The following is a 17,950-nucleotide window of genomic DNA, read 5'->3' as shown; positions in this document are numbered from 1 at the left end:
TCAAAAAACAAAAGTGTTGGTGAACCAAGGCATGGCTGTACATGCTCGCTAGCTGGAGAGTGTTGCTCCTCTTACTGGGGATGCTGTCTTGCTGGAACTGTGTCCAACAAGGAACTCAGGAGACACCTCAGATAAATCACATGGGTTATCCAGTCCAGCTCTATGTATATACATAGATATGTGTGCTACTTCTATATCATCAGTCTATCTGCCTATCTATCTCCATTACACAACAGAAGAAACTAAGGCTCAGAGAATTTAGAAAGGGTCAGGGGTATGGTTCAATGGTAGAGCATTTGCTTAACATATATGAGGCCCTGGGTTCAAGGCCAAGTACTGTAAAAAAAAAAAAAGAGTGCCATAGGGCCAGGGATTTAGCTCAGTGGTTTCGATGCCTGCTGCACAAGCACAAGGACCTGAGTTCAATCCCCCCAAAATAAATAAATAAATAAATAAATAAATAAATAAAAAGAGTGCCATATAATATGCACGCGCACACACACACACACACAGCTCATCAAACAATACAAAGCCATGGTATTAGAAGACATTTAAATTCACTTTCCTAATTTTCTGCAATGCCTTTGGATATCAAAGGCTTCTGAATTAATCATACAACTTGGCCTTTTGAACCTAAAGTCCAGTTAAAATATAGCACTTCACTCTTTAAGCATGAAAAAAGCAGCTTTTATTTTCTTCTGTTTGATCTTGAAAAGGGAATTCCTAGACAGTTTACTACTGGAAGAGTGAAAGGTCATGGTACACACCAATCCCCTTTTTACACTAAATTGTTTATCTCTTCCCTGGCCAGAATTCCAGGTTAGCACACAACATCAATTCCAATGAGGCCTGCATAAAACAGAGGTGTATGTCCAATAACTACAGCTCTTCATCAGTGCAGATCTCTCTCCTTTACAACAAAAGGGGGAAGTAAAAACTTCAAAACTAGCTAGCAGACACCTGATTCCTAGCTTATGACGTGACTGCTCAAACCAAGCTCTTGCCATTGTAATCCACCAACCACCATCTCCCACGAAGGCTTCGCTAAAGCCTGCACTCTGTGGTTTGGATTTTCACTGTCCAGAACTGTGAGCCAAGTAAACCTCTTCACTTTGTAAGTAGCCTGTGTCTAACATGCATGACAACTAACTGCAATGTAGGAGTGTGGACTGGATCCTGGGGTTGAAGAAAGCGTTAGGGAAACTGGAGAAATCTCAACAGAAGTATGGAGTTCAGGCAGCTGCCGTGTGCCAAGTCAGGTTCTTGTTTTGATGAATACATCCTTGTGATATGTGAGGTTAACAACCGGGGGAGCCTGGATGAGGGCCGTGCAGGGTCTCTCAGTACTATTTCTGGAACTTCTGTAAATGTTGAAATTATTCTAAAATATTCTAAAATAAAGCCTGCCAGTACTCTCATGAGAGAAACCATCACTCCTCTCTTTACCCTATCCAGGATATAAAACCCAGTGTTCAACATGCAGGCCAAGGACACAGGAGTAGCTTGTCTTCAGAAGACAGGACAGACAGGAAGGGGACACCATGAGGAGCACTGGGGAGAGACTGGTGGCCGCTGGTCTTTCTGAACCTACTTCATGGCCAGCCAGTGCCATGGCTCTTTCTGCCTCTGTAGGAGGCCAATTTCTGGGTGTCCAAAGGGAGGCTCCTATTGGTGGCTGTCTTTCCCATGAGAGGCAGAGAAAAATAGAAGCATCTGAGAGGCCACGGGGAAGAAGGAGCTGATACTGGTGGCCAGTTAGGCGGGGAGGTGAGAGAGAAGGTAGTGAGGGTGGGATCCTGGCATGGTGCCTCCTGACCGATGCCTTTAAAGCACATTTGGTTAGGTCAGTTACAGCCTTGAATTATGATGGAGTCACATCCCAACAAACCCATTGCGAACTGAAAGCGTTAGAGGTTGAAAGTGCACTTAATCCACCTAATTTACCTGCTAACGTGTGGATGAGGATCCCCCAGAGGTCCATGTGATAAAGGCTGGGGCTTCAGGGTGGTGACACTGGGAGGTGGTGGAGCCTTTTAGGTGGGGCCCTATGGGAGGTCTTTAGGTTATTGGGGGTCTCAAGAGGGACTGTGTGACCCTCTCCATTCTCTCTCTCTCTCCCCCTCCTGGTTTGAGGTGTGACAACCCACTCTGACCCTCTTTCCCACTGCTGCTATTCACAGAGGCCAAGTCAGTGCCCCTGCCTTGCCATCTTGGACTCTGAAGCTCCAAAGCTAGGAGCTAGACAAAGCTCTCTCTACTTCTTATGTTGGCTATCTCAGGTATTTTGTTGTAGTAATGCAAAGCTGGCTAATAATACACTACTGACCATCATAACATACCTTGCCTATCTTCAACATGCACAGAACCCTTAAATCAGCCTACACTTAGGTAACATTTCCTAGCACAAAGTTGATTTTTTTGATCAAGTGTTGACTGTCTCCTGTAATTTAAGGAATCCTGTCCTGAAGGTGATGGTTGAATGCTGCTCTCCATTAATACACACAGCCAATAGCACATGGAGCCTCCAGAGTGTTGGAAATGCTGAACTCAAATGAATGGCTGGATAATGGGGTTGCCATGGCAACAGGTCATCGATTTCTGACCAGGAACCATGGCTCGCTGCTGCCCCTGCCTAGCATCACAACGGTATTGTACCATGCTAGCCCAAATAGCATATGAAAGGTTGAAATTCAAAGTACAGTTTCTACTGAATGTGTAGTGCTTTAACTCCATTGTAAAATCAAAAAGTCCTAAGTCAAAGCATCGTAAGTCAGGACTGTGTGTACACACTTTTGTGATTTTCTTTTCCTTTGGCAGCACCACAGTTATGTGCCACTCCCTCATGCCCTGGACCCTTCTGGATGTGGAGCCACCACCCCAGAGCAGGAAGAGGTGGGGAAGGGGTGGATGGTGATGGTTTTATCAGGGGGCAGGAAGTAACACCCAGAAACCCTGGCTGCTAGGTCCCTTTATCCTCAAGAACTCTCCAGCCCAGAAATCCCTAGTCTGGGCTGTGTCTCCACAGAACCAGGTCTAACTAAGACCTCTTCCCATGGGGCTTACCAGATGCAAGCAGGAGGTGGCTGTGCCAAGAGCTACAGGCCAGACGCCGGGGGAGCAACATGAAGGCCATGATCCCTCTGTCGGGAACAGGGGCCCCTCCACTCGCTGCCACCCTGAAAGAGAACACAAGCACGGTTAGGTCGCCTCTGTGGCCCATAGATTTTACCCCACCATTTCCCACCTCGTGGGGAAGTTCTTCCGACCTCAAATCCTTTGCTTTTATAGTCACTTTTTTCTTTTGTTTTGCTTTTGAGACAGGGTCTCACCATGTAGCCCACACTGGCCATGAACTTGTAATGCATCTCAGGTTGGCTTTGAACTTTTATTTTTGTACCGGGGATCGAACTCAGGACCTTGCACTTGTGAGGCAGGTGGTGGAACCACTGAGCTAAATCCCCAGCCCTGCTTTGAACTTATGATCCTTCTGCTTCAGTCTCTCAAGTGCTGGTATTATTGGTGTGTACCACCTGGCTCAATATTTTACTCTTTCTTTTTGCCATACTGAGGATTGAACCTAGGGACCTTGCCTTGAGTTACATTCCCGGCTCCTTTTTCAGTTTTTATTTTGAGACAGAGTCTCACTAAGTCGCTAAGTTGCCCAGGCTAGGATGGAACTCGCAATCCTCCTGCCTCAACTTCCCAGAGTGTGCTCTGGATTACAGGTGTGTGCCACCACACCCAACTCTGAATATTCATTTTTTAATCAAAGCATATGTTGTGCTGAATATATACTTAAATCCACATGCTTTCTCATTTGATCCTTACCACATTCCTGGATAAAATGATTTTAGATGAGAAAACATAGTGGATGGAGCTGGCTTGAGATCTCTCACAAGCCAGGAAAATGCCCAGGGAGATGGATATATGAGGGCCAGTGAATTTACTATGATTGGAGTAAGAAAAGACAAGTCTTTGTTCAGATCTGAGTACGCCGTGAGAGGGATCCTCTGGAAGAGGGGAACTAAAGGCTGGGAAAGGGCCTGCGTTAGTAAATGCGGCTATCTCAGAAACGTACTTTCTGGCCGGGGATTTAGCTCAGTGGTTCTGTTGCCTGCCCCAAAAGCACAAGGACTGGAGTTCGATCCCTGGTACCAAAAAAAGAAAAGTAATGTACTTTCTAGGGCATCTTGTTCCTTGTTAATCTCCTAGAAATACCCACATTGTGCCTAAAGTTATACATTTTAAAGTTACAATATGTCAAGGTCATTTACTTCTGACTCACAGAAAAGCCCCCTTCTCACTGGGAGGAATGAATGGGTTTTATATTACAGATTTATTTTTATTTATGCTGTTTTTGGTCAGTGTTAGTGTATTGTCTTATGACTGCTTTGTACACACAGGGCTGGATTGCTTTAATGGGGAATTTTGCTGTTGAAGGTTTTTAATCCTTTTGATGCCAAGGGATAATCAACTGCCACATCAACAAGCCTCTGCCTTGCAGGCTGAGATGATGCAGGCAGGGGAAACTTCACAGCAAACATGTTGGCGATCACTTGAGGCAGGAAGCTGCTGGGGCAAACCCAACTCCCTTCTGGGAGTGCAGAGAGCCAGCAGTGTTAGGTTCACAGATGTCCTTCCCCACGGAAGGAAACACCAGGAATAAAGGAAAAGTATTCCTATACTAACAGTGCCTTTGTAAGAAAGTCCAGAGACTCCTCTGCAATCCAGGTTTTGTTTTTTTTTTAACTTGTTTTCTTTTTTTTTCTTTTTGGGTACCAGGGATCGAACTCGGGTTCTTGCGCTTATGCAGCAGGCGGTGAAACCACTGAGCTAAATCCCCAGCCCTTTTTAACTTGTTTGCACCAGCTGGAGTGGATTTCTGTAGCTTCCAAGCAGAGTACCTGCTAATGCCATGGTTAGAGTACCTGATCACCCCCAGATCTTGGTTGCATAGAGTAACAATGTCTGTCTCACTCTGCACTGCAGGCTGAGTAAAGCCCTGCAGGGAAGCTCAAGATAAAGACTTCTGGGACAGCAGATGTTTCTGCTACAGTGTCTTCTCTCCTGGTGGAGGACTGGATCCCAGAATCAGCTGTGCTGTGCACTAGGGAGACCTTACCTCCCTGCTTCCTCCTGGGTAGAGGTTCCTGGGGGAGGTGTTCTGAAGGGTGTGTTGTCTCCCTGATTTGCCCAGCTGTCCAGCAGAGAGGGCATTTTCCCACCTCAGAGGCCGGGAAAGGATCGGCAAAAGGGGGATGCAGTGGGCTTGGCCATAGGGTTGCCTGGGACTGTGATGCCCCAAAGACCTAGGTTTTACTCACTATACTACATCAGTTAAATTCAGTTTGTTGGTTTTTTTGGTACCAGGGATCGAACTTGGGTCCTTCCACTTTTGAGGCAGGGGGCGGAACCACTGAGCTAAATCCCTGGCAGCTATATTCAGTTTTAATCTAGATATAGATACAGGGCTTAAGGAGTAAAAAATGATATCATTCAGAGAACAAATTTTATTGCTTTTCACCAGAAAGATTTCTTTTTGGGAAAGGGTGGGCTCAGAAAATGTGAACATAAACTAATCAATAAACCACACTCGTTTCTTGACAATTTAATAGATTTTTAAAAAAATCTATTCTGGCATATCCGACTCAGTGCCAGCCTGTTAATTTAGTACAGAGTACATAGAAAGAGCAGTCACTGCCTCTTACTTACAACTGTTTGGCTCAAACAGGAAAACTGAGAATCCTCACAATTCAATTTCCATTAGATGTGTTTGAAAATTCAAGAATCTCAGAGAACTCGAAGATCGGCATTGGAACATTCTGCAGAAGCGAAGCCACTCCCACACATTTTCAATTACAAAGTGTCACACTGGAAAATATATCTCAGTGACGTGACATTTTGGTGGCCTGCAGTTGAAATCGGCCTCATAACAAAACATTATCCCCACCAGACATGAATTCTTCACAAAATATATCTCAAATCATTAGAAGAGCTAATTTTGTTCATTCACTTCCTCTCTCCTACTAATCCAGTCAACAAAAGTTAATCAGTCACCAGTCATAGTCAAGGAACTGTATCTCTTAGATACAGGAGAAAGGAAGATAGATAATGTACTGCTCTCTTTATGAAGCTAATAATTTAGTGGCAGGGGACTATGATGGGAGAAAAAAATGGGAGAATTTAATGTACTAGGCTGCTTTATCCATCCTTTCATTCAGTTCTTAAAATAACCTTGCAAGATAAGTATATAAAAGACTCCCAGTTCACTGTCAACAATGCTTTTGAAGACAGAATGGAACCGTGCCTATTTGGCTGGTAGGAGCAAGGTGCTAAGGGGACAGATTCATTCTGGCCAGACTTGTGATGTCAAGGAGCTGTCATCCGAAACTACACTGTCCAAGTTCAGGAGATCATGGAAACCAAAGAAGGAGAGGCCAGGCACGAGGCAATGCTCAGAATAAGATGTGAGGCAGCTAAGGATCCTGGCGTAGTGAGGATGGGGGGACAGGAAATCATAAGGGGTTGCAGGAAGCGTGATCCCCAGCAATGATGCCTAGTTGATCTCTGTCGATGAGCCCCTCTGGAGGCTCCTCAAGGGCGTGTCTTTGAGATGCCAAGGTTACTGAGAGCTTGTGAGACAGGCAAGCACTGGCTACAGTGGGAGCTGATGGGGAAGAAGCCAGGGATAGGACTCTTAACCCTCAGTCTTGGGATGGCCTTTAAGGATTATGGATTCCTTGAAGGGTGAAGCACAAGATTATCCTATGACATAGCAATTCCACGCCTAGGCATGTGCCCCAAAGAACTGAAAGCAGAGACTCAAACAAATACATGGACACACATTCACAGCAGCACTACTCACAACAGCCCAGAGGTGGACACAGTTCAAATGTCCATCACTAGAGGAATGGGTATGTACATAGATCCAGCATCATTCAGCCAGAGAGGGGTGAAATCGTGCACGCACCATGTTCATTATGCTAAGAGAGAGTCTGGACATAAAATGCCACATGTTATATGATTTTATTGCTATGAAATTTTAAGAATAGGTAAATCCAAAGATAGGGGTGGGGGGAAAAGAAGAAGAGGAGAAGGAGAAGAAGAAGGAGAAGTTGGAGAGGGAGGAGATGGAGAATAGAGGAGAGAGAGAGAGGGAGAGAGGGAGAGAGAGAGAGAGAGAGAGAGAGAGATTATAGGTTGGCAGCAGCTGGAGGAAAGTGAATAGGAAGTGAGAATTTAATGGGTGCAGGGTCTCTGTTTGGGGCGATGGAACAGTTCCAGAACTAGATAGTGATGATGGCTGTAAAGACTGTGACTCTACTAAAAGGTGCTGAATTACTCTCCTATATTTGTTAATGGTTAACTTTGCTACATTTACTCCAGTAAAAAATAAAAATAGAAAAGAGATCTATGGAGTTAGCTTTATAGATGAAGAGAGAGAGACAGGACTGAGAAGGGTGTACAGAGTAAGGACTCCTCTGATCATTACGAGTCTGTGCCCTCGGACAAGTCTACCACTGCCCTCGTTTGTCTCAGAAACCAAAGACACACACCCTTCCCAGGTTCAGCTTCCTGAGGAGGAGGTCCTGGGTGCTGAGCCAAACTGCTTTGCAGGCCCTTCTTACTCCAAGAAGCACCTGTCGTGTGCTGAGAGCTGGCAGCACGTCGCTCCCAATGCCTGCTCCTCTCCAGTGGCGGCGTTGGGACTCCATTCTTTCCACTAAGCCTCTGCAATTGACTGCACCTTGGATTTGTGCATCTGGAAAAAGGGGTGTGGGTGGCCAGCAGGATATGGAGTTTGGGGGCCGTTGCTTTTAGAGTACTGTGACTGAGGAAAGCCTGGAGAAACCCCAAAATCTGAAAGGAAAGCAGGCTGGTGGTAGACACTCTTGACCTCTAAAACCCTAGCTCTCTTTCCAAACCCTAGTTCTTAGCACAGGACCTCTCCCTGCAACTTACCTGCACATTTTCCTTGAAATCAATTTTCTTTTTAAACATAACACTATTTTCCTAAAACCCTTTCTAACTGCTACCCCCCCCCACCACCCCACCCCTTTATTTGTTGCAATAAGGGTGCCTGGAGAAAGAATATAATAAAACCCAAACTGGGGATTCAGTTGAAAATTGGACACTGCTGACCACCCGCAGGTCTGGCTCACAGGACACTAGCAGATCTGAGACAGGTGTTAAAGGCAGGCTGGCCTCAACCGGGGACTTTTTCCTTGATGTGACCAGAACCGAAAGAAGAATCGAAATCAATGAATACATTAAAACAGAATAAGGATGATCAGTGGACATGACGAGCAAGGGTAATTTTTATTTCAGCCATCTGGTGGATCTGCAATAAATTCTATTCCTCACTATGTGTCTGAACAAGACAAGTCAAAACTGGGTCTAACCAGATAGTCCCCTCCCCTCACCCCATCCCTTGCTCTTTGATTAAAATGCTAATTCGTTCTCTCAGCTTCCTTTTATCTGCCTTGTACTTTGGGAAACGGGTCAGGTGGGAGGGCCAAGAGTCAGAGTTCAATGTTTAAATCAATAAGGTGAGAGGAATTCAGGCGAGAGGGAAAGAAAACCCTTTAAATGTACACTGAGGAAGGAGAACAGTCGCAAAGGTATCTGCTGCCTGCCAGTTATTGGTCCTCCACTGTGAAAGGCTCCTTCATGTGTGGGTTTGGTCGCCCACAGGATTCATGGTGGAAGTCAGGCTCAGCAGCTGAACAGGCTTCCCGGAGTGCTCACAACCCAGGGATCAGCAGCCCTGGCCACACCTGACCACTGCCCTCGTCCCCAGGTTGCACCTGTGCCAGGGCCCCACCAGGCCAACTAAACCCAAGTCTCGAAAGTCTGACTTGGGCACTGGGGTGGCTCTGGAGGCAGGTGGAGAACTATCCTTAACTACCATAAGGGGTGGCGTATCCCTGGCACATGACCACAGTCTGCATGACCCACAAGTGCCTGGAAATGGAGGGTTTCCAACCTCAAAAATCAAACACCTCAGAACCTCTGCATGCCTATTTCTTCATCTATAAAACAGGGATAATAAAAATGAACCTGGTTTGGGCTGGGGATTTAGCTCAGTGGTTTCGCTGCCTGCTGCGCAAGCACAAGGACCCGAGTTCGATCCCCGGTACCAAAAAAAAAAAAAAATGAACCTGGTTCATGGGCCAGCAGAGGGTGAAGGGAGACCTGGGATTTGGGTCCCTGCTGTATTCCTAGCCCCAGAACAATGCTTGGTTGCAAACAATCCCTGAATAAACAGTGACAAAAGCTTGACAGATGTCTTATGAAGATGGCATCTGACTCCTGTTTCTACTGTGCTGATTCCCAGACCCTGCGAGCACGAAATCTTTGCATGCATCATTGGCTAGAAATGCACCCTAGTTCTCTCCGGGGCCCCAAAGATGCTCCCTGTCATTCCCCTATCTAGGCCTGAGACAAAGTACTTGCAGGGTCTCACGACATTCTTTTTTCGTGGGCAGTCCCCACCGTCAGCTTTTGTTCGGACTCAATGGAACACAATGACACATTCAGCCAAGTGCCCCTCCATTGTCAAGGCCAGGAGTCGCCATGGCAACCAATAAAGTTGGAGCCCTGGGCCTCTGCAGATGGCTAACAGAGGCCCATTCACGGGGCTGTGACAGATGGCATCGGAACAGCAGCTTTATCTCAGATCTGGCTTTCCTCCAACCAGATCTAGCAGCCTCTCCCAGCTTGCTCCTCAGCACCGGTTTTAGCCCACCCTCCCTGCACACATGATGACTTCCCATACCCTTCCTCTTGGGCCTTCACACAGATCAGTGACTTGTGTAAGGAGAGGGAATTCTGTTCCTGCAAACGGACACGTGTGGACACATAAGAAATGTTGAAGGATGCAGCTGCGAAAGTAATACGAGCCAGAAATTGGATCCAAACTACAGGCAGATCATAAATTACCTGGTGACTCTTGGCAAGTTGCCTCTCTGCCCAGGGCCTTAATTTTCTCATCTGTAAGATGGGAAGAATGAAAAGTATCAGTGAGATCACGAGGTGCTCAGCGTGGGAAAGGCCAACTGGACATGGTCCACTGCAGGCCAGCCATTTCTCAGTTTCTAAGGGCTCTCTAGCTCCAGGGGAAGGTACCTTCTCCATGGCCTGTAAGCTTGGGAAGGTCCATTTGCACATGCAGTGGCCCTGCTATGAGCTTGAATGTCCCAGCTCCATGAGAAAGAAGCTGGATTGCCTCAGCCTCTCTCAGGCTCATGCCCTTGTCTCCCGGTCTTCCTGGCCCAGACTTGCATCAGCAAGACTCAGGTGAACCAAAATCAGGTGTTCAGGTAGCATTAGCATATCGCTACCTGCAGGCTGGTAGTCAGTCATCCAGCCTGCTCAAAAAGTGAAAAGAAAACAGGCTAGATGAGGCATCAAATGTAAGCCCTTGGAACACGAAAGACCCAGAGCCTTTGTGCTGGGCTAGGAAATCTGCCAGAGGAAACACCTACAGATAGATGATCTGGGTCTGGATTTTGGATCCTACAAAGAAGCAGTGAAGGGATAGAGTCTGGATTAGGAAGGATGCTTGTGGCAGTGGTAAAGAGGCCTCTCTGGCCAAAGCCAGATCTGTTTAGTTCCATAAACATTCACTGAGCACCTATGCCGACCACCAGCAACCAGAGTGAGCAAGGACAGGCCCTGCTCTGTTCTCTGAGCCCTTGTGTTCGGTGGAAGAAGATCAAGAACAAAGAAGGTCAACGTGATTGGAGAAGACACAGTTCAAATCCAGAGAAAGGAAGCCACTTTTATGGACTTCAAGAGCTGCTAGGTAAGCAAATACCACAAATACTGTAGCATACAACAAAGGAAACTGGTTTCCTTCAGGCTTGTGACTAGAATATGCTTTGTTGGTGACTGGAGTCATGATCTCTGCCTAACAGTACTTCCACATTCCCCTGGGGATATCTTAACTCTGTAATTCAAAGAATCTTTCATTAAGATGCATAGATGTAGGTTTCTGCTCCAGTTTCACAAATAGATGTCTATGCACCAAGGCTCCATACATCATCCTAGAAGGCAAATACTCCTATTTCCGTTTTTCAGGTAAGGAATTAGGCTCAAAGAGGTTTTGCTGCTCGCACAAGACCACACAGCTGGAAATAGAGGAGCTGGCATAGAATTAAGTCTGTCTGAGTCTGAAGCATGATCTAGGTACGTTACCAGGTTGGCAAATCCAGTCCTCACCCCAAAACATCATCAGACAACTCAGACCAGCAAATAACCCTTCTCCCAAAGAAGAAACGTCCACATTATCATGACATACAGCTTTCTGAAGACCTGGCCCCTGGCCGCACACCCACCCTTCATGGCCGATTATTCCCCAGCTGAGCAACTGCAACATCAGCCCACATTGGGCACGTCCCCTACACTCTAACTTTTGTCTCCCTGTCCCTTTCAGGATGAGGCCCCAATTCCATCCCACCCCATGGAGTGTAGGGTCCTTGAAATAGACCGAAGCTGAAGACACAGGATGTCTTTCCTCTTTTTGTGTGTCCTCTTTAATTCCTTTCGTCAATGTTTTATAGTTTTTATTGTGGTGGTCTTGCATCTCTTTGGTTAAGTTTGTTCCTTGGTATTTTTTTTATTTGTAGCTATTATATAGAGGACTGTCTTCTTGATTTCTTTTTCAGATAATTTGGTATTGGTGTATGGAAATACTACTGCAGGATAAAAAAACCCAACTCTACTGAATACATTTGTTAGTTCTAATAGTTTTTGGTGATGAATTCTCTCAGCTCTTGTCTGTCTGGGAATGTCTTTATCTCTCCTTCATTTCTAAAGAATGGCTTTGCTGGGTACAGTATTCTTAGCTAGTGGTGTGTTTTCTTAGCACTGTGACTAACTCATCCCATTCCCCTCTGGGTTGTAAAGATTCTTGCAAGATTTTTGCTGAGAAATCTGCTGTCAGGTCAGCAGAAATAACTTTAGGGGTTACGTGTTTCTTTTGTTGCTTTGAGGATCTTCTTTAACTTTGAGAGCTCGAATACAATGTATCTTGGAGTAGACTTGGCAGAGTGAATCTTACCAGTTGCCTTTCACTTATCTGTATATTTGTATCCTTTTCTAGAGTTGGAAAGTTTCTGTTGTTATTTCTTTGAAGAAACTTTCTTTCCCTTTGGCATTCTAAACTCCCTCTTGAACCCCAATAACGTGAATATCTGCTCTTTTAATACTATACCATAATTCCCATAAACTTTCTTTATTCCTTTCATTCTTTCTCTTTTCTCTTCCAACACTGTATTTTCAAATAGACTATCTTCAAGCTCACTAATTCTTCTATTTGGCCTATTCTGCTATGGATGCACTCTGTTGTGTTTTTATTTCATTTGGTGTGCTTTTCAGTGCAAGGATTTCTGTTTACTTTTTAAAACTATTTAAATGTTTCTGTTAAGTCTCTGATAATGTACTGCATTGTTTTTCTGTTTTCTTGCACTTAATTGAGTTTTTATTTTACTTGTTTGTGGTACTGAGGATTTAACTGAGTACCTTTGCCCTGAGATACACCTTCAGTCCTTTCTACTTTTTTTAACTTTAAATTCTGAGACAAAGTCTCACTAAGTCACTAAGTAGCCCAGGCTGAGCTTGAACTTGTGATCCTCCTGCCTCAGCCTGGGATAACTATGCACTACAGCACCCACCAAAATGTTTCTTTTAAATTCACTGTCTGAGAAGTCATACATATGGATTGCTTTATGGTCAATTTCTGGTGCCTTATTCGGCCCATCAGGTGAGCTCATGGCTTCCAATAGCATCTGCACATGAAAGGGTTAGGTGATTTTTTCTGGCTTCATTTGTGTTGGCCCTTCTAGAAATTCTAAGCAGGGCTGCTTGTTTTCTCTAAGTCTGTGGTCACTGCCACTATTTTAGCCCTAGATGTCATCGAGTTTGATGAGAGTCCTTGGTTGTTATGTCGCCACTGTTTCAGTAGTAGAAGGTGCCCCGAGTCCAACAGTGTCCTATTTCTACACTAGATATTTTGTTCAGGATAGACTGAGTGCCTAGAAAGGGAAGTCTGACTCTGAAAATTCCCACTGACTTGGTAACTACCTCTTTCTTCCTCCAAATTGACAAAGACTCTCTGTGCTCTGCTGGAGTCAGGCGAAGGATGCATAGGCAGATGCATGGTCATAAATGCTGCAGTGCCTGGCTGCACCCAGAGTCCACAGCCTGCTAAGGCCAGTGCAGCCTGGGAACAGGATCAAGGCCCATAGGGATACAGGCTGCCTGCTGCTGTGGGCTTTTCATGGCCTGAGATCATGGCAGCTGTCTGTAAGTGATGAGGGCTGGAATACAAGTTCATCCCCTGGGGCCAGGTTTTGCCCCTGGGGACAGAGTGAATCCAAAGGCTCTGTCCACCGGCACTGGCCTGGAGACAAAGGTTGTAGGGTTTCATATTGATGGGCCCAGCACTGAGTTCCCAGGCAAAGTCTGGTGTTTACTATCCTGTCCTAACCCCAGCAGATGGAGTCTTTCTTCACGCTGTGGTGACTTGGGGAAGGAGTGATAGAGGTCACTCCCTACCTGTCTGGCAGGTCCTAAGGCTCAGTCTGAGGGCACTTCTCTGGACCCAGGGGCCATGGGACTTCACTCAGCGCTGGGTTTTACCAGGATGGGCTGGGCACTGAGTCCTAAGTCTAACACGTGGACTTAATTCCCTCTTCCTCCCGTGGGAGGCACTTCTTTCCATGCTGTGTTGCTTAGGGCTGGAGAAGGGGTGACATGGGCAACTACTTTCTTCCTTCCTTCTTCAACTCATCTCTTATTACTATGCTACAGCCAGGTACTGTGGTCTATGGCCTGGTCTCCTTAGCTCTTGGGAAAGCAATTTCATGTGTGAGTAGCTGTTAAATTGATGTTTCTGTGTGTGTATCATTGCTGGAGAATCTTACTCTGCTGGCATATCGGCCTGCCTCTCTTCACCTCTTGTTTTTGGTGTGGCCACGAGGGCAGTCAATCAGATGACACTGGCCAAACATTCAGGTCTTCCAGATGGCACTTGTGTGTTGATTTAGAAGATCCTCATGCTGGCTCGACCTCCCCATCTGGTGGTTTATTTTTATGAGACATAAAACTCAATCCATGTACTTACAGAGTGCTTGGAGCCTTCCCATATGATGCCTGAGGGCAGATGGCTAGAGCCAGTGAATGTGTGGCCCACAATGCCTTTTAACTTGTTTAGTTTGGGGTGGTTTCCTGAAAGGAGTGGAGCCTGAAGGAAAAAAAAAAAAAGGCACCAAAACAAGTTCTAGGACATGAAGCTGTCCTCTGGGATAAAGCTCAGGTCTTGGCTGGTCATAGTACCCCCTACTCCCTCAGCTGCAGCTCCTGCCTGAACAGCATACCCTCTGCCTTCTTCTTGCTTATATGATCTGTTGGAATATTCTTTCTGCCCCTACCCGCTGTGGACTCTCCTTGAGTTCCTGTGTACCTTTTCCTGGTGAACCTCTAATCACCTTCCCCAGGAAATCTTCCTCACTCTCAATTCAGAGCTAGATACCACTCATTTGTATTTCTCTAGTAACCTATCATTTTAATTTTTCATTACAAAAGTTTTCATACACACAGGATAGCTGAATGACCTTGACTATGGCCATCACCTAGTTTCAATAATTATTAGTATTTGCCATATTTAGGTTATCTATAAGCTTATATACATGCTCTTTCATGGTTTGCCTATAATGTGTTCTCATCTCTGTCTCTCCCTTTAACCTGTGAACTCCATTCATTCTTTCACTCATTCATTGTTAGGCACTCGTATTTCTTGATCACTTACTGCCTGAAGATATAACACTAAATCCTAAGGACACAGGAGGGATGGTAGATAGCAAAACCTCACTACTCTATTCTATTCTGTTCTATTCCATTCTGTTCCATTCTATTCCATTCCATTCCATTCTGTTCCATTCCATTCCATTCTGTTTCATTTCATTTTGTTCTGCTTTGTTCCATTCCAGAGATAGTCCATAGATAAGTAAACACAGAAGATAATTCCACAACATGATGCCAGTTTTCAGCATAAGATGGTGAGGGACTGACCTATCTTAGCACCCTGGTATCTAGCACCATGTCACACTCAGAGAAGGCTCAATCAATGTCAGTTCATGGAACTGAAGGCTCTGACCACGGTTCCACTACAGTAGCCTTGGTGCTGCAGTCACTGTGGCAGGCAGTCCCTTGGGGGGGGAAAGATGATGGCTGAGGGTCCAACCCTCTACCTGTCTGCACAGGATTGCCACTACCACCCCCGTCACACTCCAAGCTGAGGATGGCTTGCGCATGCGTGAACATCTGGCGAATGTGTGCACGCTCCATATCTGGGTTCTTCCTTTATTGTTCTAAGGAGCTATAATATCAAGGAAGGAAAAAAAACCACCTCAAAATACAAGAGCTGGATTTTAGTCCTCTGGGGGAGACTCTGATGAGCCTCTGATTTATGTGGCTCCTACTGAACAGGTGTGTGTTTTCTTGGAGGTGTTTATAGAACACCTGGGAGGTTCTCAATCCTGGAGGCTGAAGGGAAGTTCTGGGGGAAAGTCGTGCCCTGGGATGAGGGAGGGGAAAGAGGCTTCCAACACTGTGCACCCAAGCTGAGCTCCCAGGAAGCCACCCTTTCAGAATTGCCTGCCCAGAGGTGGGGGTGGGCTCAAGAAACCTTGAGGCCAGCTCTGGAAAGCACATGCCTGATCTGGGCATGGTGGTATACACCTGGAATTCCAACATGCTGGGAAGCTGAGGCCAGAAGATCACAAGTTAGAGCCCAGTCTGGGCAACTTCTGTTTCAAAATTTTAAAAAATATTTTTTTAAAAAGCTGGTGATGAGAAGACTTCTAGACTTAATTGACAGATTCAGTAGAGTAGCTGGATACAAGGTCAACACTTAAAAAACAATAGCTTTCTTGTACACAAATAACAGACTCACTGAGAGAGAATTTAGGGAAACAATTCCATTTACAATAGCATCCAAAAAAATGAAATATCTAGGAATCAAACTAACAAAGGTAGCAAAAGACCTCTACACTGAAAACTACAGCACTCTGAAAAAAGAAATCGAAGAGTATACAAGAAAATGGAAAGACATCCCTTGCTCCTGGGTAGGAAGAACCAATATAGTGAAAATGGCCATACTTCCAAAACTACGGTATAGATTCAATGCAATGCCAATTGAAATTCCAACAATATACTTCACAGAACTAGAGAAAACAATCCAAAAATTCATTTGGAACCATAAGAGACCTAGAATAGCTAAAGCAATTCGAAGCAACAGAGACATGGCTGGGGGTTTCACAATCCCCAACTTGAAACTATACTACAAAGCTACTGTGATAAAAACAGCATGGTACTGGCAAAAGAACAGACCTGAGGATCAGTGGAATAGATTAGAAGATGCAGAAACAACTCCAGACATGCTCAGCCACTTCATCTTTGACAAAGGAGCCAAGCACCCTCACTGGAGAAAAGATAGCCTATTTAATAAATGGTGTTGGAAAAACTGGATCTCAATCTGCCAAAGATTAAAACTAGACCCATACCTATCACCATGTACTAAACTAAGATCGAAGTGGATTAAAGATCTAAATATTAAGACAGAAACACTAAACTTGCTGGAAGATAAGTTAGGTAGAACTCTTGAGGACATTGGCATAGGAAAAGACTTCATGAACAAAACCTCAGCAGCACAGGAACTAGCAGAAAGAATCAGCAACTGGGATCTCATCTTATTAAAAAGCTTCTGCACCGCAAAAGAAACCACCAACAGAGCTAACAGACAACCTACAATATGGGAAAAAAAATTTAGCAGCTGTACCCCAGACAAAGGACTACTATCTAGAATATATAAAGAATGGAAAAAAATCAGACCCCCCCCCAATTCAAAGACCCAATTCAAAAATGGGCATCTGAAATGAACAGACATTTCTCAGACAAAGAAGTAAAAGCAGCAAGCAAATATATGAAAAAATGTTCAACATCACTGGTCGTTCGAGAGATGCAGATGAAAACAGCCCTGAGATTCCACCTCACCCCAGAAAGAATGGCTGCTATCAAGGAATCAACAAATAACAAATGCTGGTGGGGGTGTGGGGAGAAAGGAACCCTTCTCCATTGTTGGTGGGAGCGCAGACTGGTGCAACCACTGTGGAAGTCAGTGTGGAGATACCTCTAAGAACTAGGGCTGGAGGTCCCATTTGACCCGGCTATTCCCCTGCTGGATATCTTCCCAAAAGAATTAAAAGAATCATACCACAGTGATATATGTGCACCATGTTCTTAGCAGCACAGTTTGTAATAGCTAAAGCTTGTAAGCAGCCCAAGTGCCCATCAACTGGAAACTGGATAAAGAAAATGTGGGGTTTTTTTTAATAAAATGGAGTACTACTCAGCCATAAAGAATGAGAAACTACAGTCATTTATAGCTAAATGGATGCATATTGAGGCCATACTCTTAAGTGAGATAAATAGGACACACATGTGTAAATACCAAATAGTTTCACTAGTGCGAGAAACTGATAGCGTAAACAAGGGTTAAAATGATTAAAATGAATAATTGATAATTTGAAATAGGAAAAAAGGTCCAAAGACGAAGGAGTGAAGGGAGGGGAATGGGAAAGGAAAAGAGGGAAAGGAAAAACTATGAGAAAAGAAAAAAAAAAAGGAAACAAAGTCTATGTAAATACGGAAGGGCGGAGGGGGTAAAGGGTGCACAGGTAATGGGGAAAAAAATAAGAATCCAGATACATCATGTACAGGTACAAGTACCCAATGATAAATGTAAATGAATTGTATACCTAAAATGTACCAATAAAATTAATTAATTAAAAAAAAGCTGGCGATGTAGCTCAGGACAAAGGCCTTGGGTTCAATGCCCAGTACAGTGTGAAAAAGGGAGGAAGGAATGAAGGAAGGAAGGAGGGAA

At 44.9% G+C, this 17,950-nt stretch overlaps 1 protein-coding gene across 6 annotated transcripts in view; it reads right to left on the bottom strand.

Annotated features, from left to right (window-relative positions):
- Positions 1–17,950, bottom strand: part of Abat (4-aminobutyrate aminotransferase) — a 90,360-nt gene that overhangs the window by 38,884 nt on the left and 33,526 nt on the right. For 5 of the 6 annotated variants that reach the window (XM_004864865.3, XM_087203094.1, XM_087203095.1 and 2 more), the window contains one exon: positions 3,064–3,176. In XM_004864865.3, the coding sequence (XP_004864922.1) occupies positions 3,064–3,133 (70 nt within the window). In that variant the 5' untranslated portion in view covers positions 3,134–3,176. Of the gene's footprint in view, positions 1–3,063; positions 3,177–9,942; positions 9,994–17,950 lie in introns of all 6 variants that reach the window. The other variant, XM_004864866.3, reaches the window with a different exon arrangement.

The sequence above is a fragment of the Heterocephalus glaber genome, unplaced genomic scaffold, assembly GCF_053883595.1.
Source record: "Heterocephalus glaber isolate CG9 unplaced genomic scaffold, H.glaber_assembly_v1.0 deba00001781, whole genome shotgun sequence".
Lineage (NCBI taxonomy): Eukaryota > Metazoa > Chordata > Mammalia > Rodentia > Bathyergidae > Heterocephalus > Heterocephalus glaber.
Note: the sequence above shows the minus strand (reverse complement) of the source record. Positions and strands in the feature narration are given on the sequence as shown.